The sequence below is a fragment of the Triticum aestivum genome, chromosome 2B (assembly GCF_018294505.1).
Source record: "Triticum aestivum cultivar Chinese Spring chromosome 2B, IWGSC CS RefSeq v2.1, whole genome shotgun sequence".
Lineage (NCBI taxonomy): Eukaryota > Viridiplantae > Streptophyta > Magnoliopsida > Poales > Poaceae > Triticum > Triticum aestivum.
In genome coordinates this window covers 811,796,739-811,804,583 of record NC_057798.1, presented here as the reverse complement: position 1 = coordinate 811,804,583, position 7,845 = coordinate 811,796,739, and the positions used below count along the sequence as shown (strand labels likewise).

Genomic DNA, 7,845 nt, shown 5'->3' with positions numbered 1-7,845 from the left:
AAGAGCGCTGGAGCGCGAGGAAGCCATGGTGGGCAGTAGTGGTGTGGATAGCAAAAAGGGAACGGATGCGGATGACCGCGGCTATGGCCGGCGTAGCAGTTTATATAGCAATGGTGGGCGGCAGAGGGACGGACGTGTGGCGCCGGAGTAGCCGCCTCGGCAACCGCGTATCATTAATGTGGGCTGCAGATGGACGGACGGACGACACTTGCGTCGTTTGAAGGCGGAGCAATCGCCTGCACCGGGAAGCGGGGGCGGGCGACGCTGAACGTTTCGGGCGGAAAGCGCTCGCGGGCGAGGGAGGCGGTCTGGGTGGGCCAGGGCAGTCAGACTCGTGCTTGGCAGCGGGTTGGTCCAGCAGCCGGACATGCTGGCTCGCTAGCGAGCTCGCCGAGCTGAGCGACGACAATCAGATAATGGACGTAGCTTCCGACCAGGAGCCGGCGCCACTGTCCAAGCCGGTTCATGCCGTGTTCACCATAGAGCAGGTGCGGCCGTACTTCGACGCCCTAATGGCGGAAGAGCTACCAGCGTAGGAGGACCTGTGCTGCAACCTCCGTCTCCTCAACGAGCACCGGTGAACAAGCGAACGACAATGCCGTCTCGGACATGTGGCCCTATGATCCTGGCTTCCCGAGTGAGCAGCGGGCACTGTATCAGACCATCAGTAGGGCCCGCGAGGCCCTCTCCGTCGTCCTTCGAGTTGTTGAGCTCGCCGTGGCGCCGCCGTCTCGCGTTGTCAACATGGTCAGCGGACATGAGGAACGAGAAGATGACTTTACTTGAAGAGGATGACAGTGGGGACCCACCAGGGCCATAGCCGCACGTACGCAAGTGCATCCTTATTATATAAAACTATAATTTTTTTCTTCCTCCTGGTTTTCTGACATCACGGTCCCACACCATTGTCAACCTATGTAGTCAATAAACGAGAGAATTGCACAAGGAGCGGCTGACAGCTGGGACCAAGCAGCTCGAGCAGTATTTGTGTTTTTGAGGTGTGAGCACTGCAAAGTTTTTCTTGAGCGGTGTTTTCGTTTTTGTTCAGAGGAGAGAGCGGGGTATTAACTGGGCGGGCTGTGGCCCGTCTAGCCCAGGCCAGATATTAATTCTTTTCAAGCTGAAAATGGCTAGCCCAGCTATACTTTTTTTAGGAATACCCAGGCAAGGTCAAGTTGTTATTCTCCGTCCCACTGGGCTGCAAATCTTTCCTAGCAGGGATACATTAGGCTTAACAAGAAAATGAGCTTTAAGAAATAAATGGTATGTAATTATAAAAACTGGGCAGTAGACGCGACACCACGCGCGCTGCATGGAAGCATCCACAGATGCCGGCGAGATCCACGGGTAGTAGCACCACCTATGTTGTAGCGCATCTCCCCCCGACGCGGCCCGCTATGTAGAACCAAGCGCTTCTTCCCCTGCAACCCCGGCGGCGCTGCACCAACGTGCTCGGCAACATCGATCGCATCAGCGACCGACGGTGTTGGCAAATACCGAGCACACTGATGAGGCGACGTGATGCTGTGGGTTGACTGCAATACAGGCGTGGGGATGAGTTGGATCTTGAGTTTTTTTTTTTTGATTTACCTCCTCCAGACCGGAGAGGAAGTCAAATTGAAATTTGAGTTACAATTCAATTTTGTTAAGTTATTTTATTACTCTGCTTCGACATAAGATAGATGGAATCATGCTTTGTAGGATTTGAACATAGGACATCGGGTTTTGGAGACCCGCGTTCTACCGAACTGAACTAAGAGCGCTTTCATTCATTCAAAAAGAATTTTTTTTCTATTCCTGATGTATCTCACGTGCGTATAGTCTTCATAAATTTAAGTATTTTAACTGATCTCGTCGCTATTGCCTATAAAGAAGAAAGAAGTACTTCCCCTGTCCCAAAATGTAATAACGTTTTTGATACTATGTGCCTGTTCGGTTCCACTCCACTCCCTCGACTCCGCTCCCGGAGTGGAGCAGGTTATAGCTTGTTTCTGCAGAGTGGCTAAAGCCCAGCTCCACAGCTCCGCGGAGTGGAGCGGGTTGGAGTGATTCCAAACAGGGCCTATACAAGTATAAAAAACGTTATATTTTAGGATGAAGGGAGTAATAGGCAGGGATGCGAGCTGCAGGTTCATCATCGGGTGCTGGCGAGAGTCCCGGTGGGTCCCGCACGTGGTGGGCCCGCGGGTCACTCCTTTCCCGACTCAAAAAAAGAAATGGAGCACAGCCTGCAGAGGTGCTCCCCTCCCCTCCCATCCCATCCAGATCCGGCGCTCGTCGGCGGCGGCAGCAAGACGCGTACTGGCGGGGGTGTCTCTCTCCTCCCGCTCTGACCTGACGGCGCTCGTCGGTGGCGGCAGCAAGACGCGTACTGGCCGGGGTGTCTCTCTCCTCTCGCCAGGGCTGCGCGTCTGCCCTGACCTGACGGCGCTCGCCGGCGGCAAGACGCGTACCGGAGATCTGAGCCAGGGTGAGCGCCCCTCCCTCCACCCACCCTTGCCTGATTCCTTTCTTTCTTGATTTCGCACCCCCATCGATGCTCTCCTCTCCTCTCCTCGCATACTCTTAAGGGTATACTGCCATTTTCCGCTTGCAAGACACAAATTTTATTTATCTTATCTAGAAGACATAAAAGAAAGAAAGAAAGATGGCTACTGCTGTTTTCGCTTTGGATTGAAATCCAACCCACTATTACTTTTCTTTATTTTTTATTTATCTTATCTAGAACTAGAAGCTTACCTGAAGAATGGACCAAAGAAGCAGCAGTTTTACCTAGCACTAATAAATATAGCACACGGGGAAAACTACACAAACAATAATAATACCAGAAAAACCGTGTATGGACTACCTCACACTCACATCAACCAGGGAAGATTGGATTTGGATGTGCATGTTACTGTTTCCCCAAAAGTTGCTTCAATTCCATACACATCTTTGTTTGGTACTCGGATGAAAACACATATCTCTGTTAGTAATTGCAGAGACATATTGGGATGAATTTATTCACAGCTTTGTTTGCACCTGATGCCCATTCTTTGTCTTCCTCTAATTAACTTTGCTCAATTAACAGTTTGCTCAATTAATGACTTGTCATATGCGTAGACTGCAAAATTTACTTCCATAACATAATTTATATATATAATGCTAAATTGCGTCCACTGCTAATTTGCTTGCTCGCAGGACGACAGCATCCAGTCACCATGAGCCTATCTGCCACTGGGATAATCAGTGCTGTTGATGATTGTGTCAGTTTGTTCCAGTGGGCCAGATCTGCCATTCCATCTCTGCACTCCGGCTTGAGTGGCTCACAGCAGCAAAGTCTCCAGGAGCATGTGCTACGCTTACAGGGTGGCCTACAACGTCTCAGGGATGCTCTTCCTGCAGTGTACGACCTCATTGACCGAGCAGAGCAAACAAGCCACGACACCCGTGTGGAAAACCTCCTTCCAGGACTCAACGATACAGTGTATGAGATCGAGGACCTTCTTGATGAGGCCAAATGGTATGAGGTGAAGGCGCAAGTGGAGAGCAATGCAACCCAATCTCCTCCTCCTCCTCCTCCTCCTCTCGTCGAGTTCATCGTCCAAGGCAGCAGCTTCAGCAAGCTGAGTCATGTCCAATCAAGATTAAATAATCTTTCAAGTCGGCTGGAGATCCTGGGGCTTGCTGAAGCTACAAAACACGTTGACAGACTAGTCAAGCTGAATACCGGCCGTTGGCCATATGGACCACAATTTTTTTGTTATTACAAGAAGCTAGCGCAGGTAATGGGATTTTCCACAAATTCAAAACGCAAGAGAGCAACGAGTTTGGCCAATGCATCGACGAGCGCATCAGCAAGCAACCAATTCAGTAACGGATCAAGAAGAATATCGAGCCTTCCTGTTTTGGTAATACAAGGAACTGGTGGTGTTGGAAAGACTACGTTGGCCCGACATATATGGATGAAGCAACCGGGGAAGCCTCGGATCATTTGGATTCGTGTCTCTGATGACTTTGATGTGAAGAGGTTAACTAAAAAGGCCATACAATTCTGTACTGGGGAGGAGACAACAACCGATGATCTGGATTCTCTTCAGCGTGACCTTTCTAAGCATGTGAGCAATAAAACGTTATTGATATTCCTTGATGATATGCGGGATGATGCCTTGAAGGAAAATGGGCAGTGTTGGAAGAGGTTTTGTGCGCCTTTTAGGAATGTCCTAGTGGGAAGCATGATTTTGGTCACTACTAGATGTTCAAAGGTTACTGAGGGGGTGCGGACAATGGAGCCCATTATATTAGAAGGTCTAAAGGGTGATGTCTTTTGGGATTTCTTCAGATTGTGCGTGTTTGGAAATGGGAGGTCTGAGATTGATCCTGAGTTAGAGCGCATCGGTAGAAGTATACTTCCTAAATTGAACGGTTCTCCTTTGGCCGCCAGAACTCTGGGATGCGTGTTATGCATGGATCTTCAGGCATCCCATTGGAATTCCATACTTGAGAGTGAACTGTGGGAGTTGAGACAAGGGGAGGCCGACATTTTTCCTGCCCTTAAGTTGAGCTACATGCATTTACCATTCTATTTGAAGCGATGCTTCGCATTCTGTTCTGTGTACCCCAAAGATTACAAATTCCAGAAGGCACGCTTAGCTGAAGTTTGGGTAGCGGAAGGCTTTGTGGAATCTCAAGATATTGGCTGTCAGTATTTTGAAGACCTTGTAACACGGTCCTTCTTTCAAATGGTTTGTGGTAGATACGTAATCCCTGACCTATTGCATGACCTGGCACAAAAAGTTTCAGAGCATGACTGCTTCATCTTAAGAAATGATAGTTGCTTTGATAAAGTTCCCCAGGATGTTCGTCATCTGTACGTACTCCCTAGCAGTGACTTCGATGGTTCCAACTTGTTGAGACTGTGCAGGTACACAAAGCTGCGTACCCTAATTTGCGAGAAGAGTTTAGGGAAAGAAGCAGGTTTTGTAATGGGCCACTGGTGTACTAAACTTTTGCGTATGCGTGTGATTTCTTGTGCCTCCACAGATGAGTTACCAGGTAGTATTGGCAACTTGAAGCATCTTCGGTACCTTGAAATCTCCAGAGATTGTGCTTTGAAGAGGATTCCTTCAACTTTCCGTTGGTTATATAATCTGCAGATTTTCTATGCCAAGAAATGCAAGCTAGAAAGCCTGCCTAGTGACTTTGGTAAGTTGACCAGCTTACAGAAATTTGAATCGGATGGATTACCATACTACCCTGGGTGCAGCATGACTGTTAATGCAGCAGAGGGGCAGGGGCAAAGAATAGTTAGGTTAATGAAGAATCTGAACCAATTTCGTGGCTTGGAGATCACTCATGTTGGCATGCTAACTAAGGATGATGCAGCAGAATCAAAACTGAAGAATAAGAAAGACCTTGGTGAGTTGAAACTGATATTCGAATCAGATGGGTTACCAATTTCGCCACGGTTTTTAGGCTATCCCGAGTCTCAGTTCATGCAGGACAATGAGATAGACATGCTTCATCAGTCTCAAATCATCCAGGACAATGAGATAGATGTGCTTCAATCTCTGCAACCTCCTATCAGTCTCAAGTCTCTGTTCCTCCAGAATTATGCCGGTGTCTCGCTCCCAAGCTGGTTTCGGCCGCAAAACTTACCAAGCTTAGAATCACTTACTTTTACAGACTGTGTTGGACTCAAGAGCATATCGTTGTGCATGATCTCACAGATTATAGGCTTAAATGTGATACCTGCAGTGCTAGTTCACAACAATAATGATAGTGTTGGTATGTTCCTATCCCTGACAGATCTAGCCATTTATGGCTGCCGAAATTTATCAACTCTCGAACATTTTCTACTACCAAAGTATGTACCAGCCGTGATGAAAATAACAATTGGAGGTTGCAAGAGGTTAGAATCAATACCAACGGAAATGTTTGGGGATTTTCATTTTCTTGAAGAACTGGACATTTTCTCTTGTCCAAAAGTCCGCTCCCGAAGATTGGTATCGCCATCCCTTAAGAAGTTCAGACTGTCTCGTTCTGCTCTCTTTTACAGCATTGAATGCTGCTCCCTCACCTACTTTGATCTATCAAGTGAGTTTGTCATGTCCATCCAACTACAGACGTGGAGTCTTCCAGCTCTACGGGAGTTGCGCATTCTGTGCCGCTCTCTTACATCTATTGGAGGCTCCACTAACCTTTCCCTTTGTACGGGCACTGGCAGCATTAGAGCATTCTCATCCCTTAGTGTCCTAAGTATTTCACATTGTGATAAATTGTCAACCCTTGATGACCTCCTAACACAAGAATATCTACCTGCTATTGAGGAAATTGCAATCAGATTTTGTGAGGAGTTACCGTCCCTGCCAGGTGAAAGCTTTGGGAGTTTTCCTTATCTGAAAGATCTGCAGATTGACAATTGCAGAAGTCTCAACTGGCAAAGGAGGTTGGTGTTGCCATCGTCTCTGCAAAAGCTCAGCTTGCATTATTGTGGGGATATGTTTTCATCTGTTCCCAGCTGCCTTACAAATCTAACGTCCCTCGTCTCACTGACGATGAAGGGATGCCAGGGTATAAGATGCATTCCAGGCGACATTTGGCGCTGTAATCTTACATCACTTGAGTTTTTGGAGATTTGTTATTGTCCAGACCTAGTTTCAATCGGTGGAGCAAAGGCAGTTGAGAAGATAAAGTTGGTGTCGATATACGGGTGTCCAAATTTAAAGGGAGTATCAGGGATCATGAGAAGGTGCAGCAAATATTGTACGTGTCGCCCGCCCAGCTTTTACTCTGCATTTGTTCCAAATTCATAATAAACTGGAAACAACTTAAATCATGCTGGGCTTGCTTGTTGATGACACCTTGAATGTAGTGCATGTCTTGTTTCTGCTTCTTAGTTCCAGCTGTCTTCTTTGATCTGGTAATATTTCCTGAAAGAAAGAAAATTGGGATGTTTATAGTAATTCAACATAGTACATAGGTGAGATATTGAGAAAACTCGCTAGATATTCCCTGAAATTTGATGTACTGACAATGTATTGTTCTTCTTGAAGGGTGAGGCGCGAGGTCGAACCCGTAGATGCATTGCTTGGAAGTTGGAAGACCCGGCGACGGCCAGACTTGGTGCAGCACTAGTTGCTTGGATGTCGGGAGACCTGAGGACAAGGAGACATTATGGCTTACATCTCGTCGTCTCTATCTGTTTCTACGCAGCTGATTATCCCTTTGAGCAAGCAGTTATACTCCATGAATGAATGAATGAATGATCCACCTGCAATCCATATTTGTGCAGGCTGATAAGCAACTCAGAAGAAACGACGGAGAGTCACTGTGTGTATCTAGTAAGGCATGCTGTGTGCTCTGGAACATGTTTTGTGTACCCTCCCCCCCTTGGAACTGCCAGAAAGTTAAACAAGTAAATGTCGTTTTAGTTGGGATGATGGCTTCCATTCAGTTTCGGGTGCAGGGTGTGCAAATTCAAATTCAGATACCACTAAATGCACGCCTATTCCAGCTTTAGTTTCTTTGATGTGCAGAAAGTCTACTACCCTGGACTAATAAAATGACAACAAAGCTGAAGATGTCATTTTCCTCATCCATGTCATTTTTCCAAAGCTGTTCGTCGGGGGAAGAGCTCTCTCTGCCTTGCATCCCATGATGATAGATATGGTGACTGATCTGGTAGCTTGGGCAGGTTAACTTGCATTTGGCAGTTGGCAGCACAGCAAACAATTGATAGATATGGTGTCATGATTATAATTTATGTTGCTTCCAAGTTTCTCTGGCAGAGACAGTTTAACTAGTCTGCAAGGCTGACTCAGACTTGAGTTTATGCTATGATGATTGCAGCAAAGATTATTAATG

General features: G+C 47.0%; 1 protein-coding gene across 1 annotated transcript; it reads left to right on the top strand.

Annotated features, from left to right (window-relative positions):
• The first annotated feature begins 2,206 nt into the window (after window positions 1-2,206).
• On the top strand, window positions 2,207-7,418 carry LOC123047622 (putative disease resistance protein RGA1). The gene is made up of 3 exons (XM_044471211.1): window positions 2,207-2,470; window positions 3,181-6,744; window positions 7,035-7,418. The coding sequence occupies exons 2-3, from the start codon at window positions 3,201-3,203 to the stop codon at window positions 7,037-7,039; spliced, it is 3,549 nt and encodes a 1,182-aa protein (XP_044327146.1). The 5' UTR covers window positions 2,207-2,470; window positions 3,181-3,200; the 3' UTR covers window positions 7,040-7,418.
• Window positions 7,419-7,845: the final 427 nt, after the last annotated feature.

Coding starts and splice junctions, on each gene's coding strand:
- LOC123047622 (XM_044471211.1), top strand. CDS start 3,201: ATGAGCCTATCTGCCACTGGGATAATCAGTGCTGTTGATGATTGTGTC.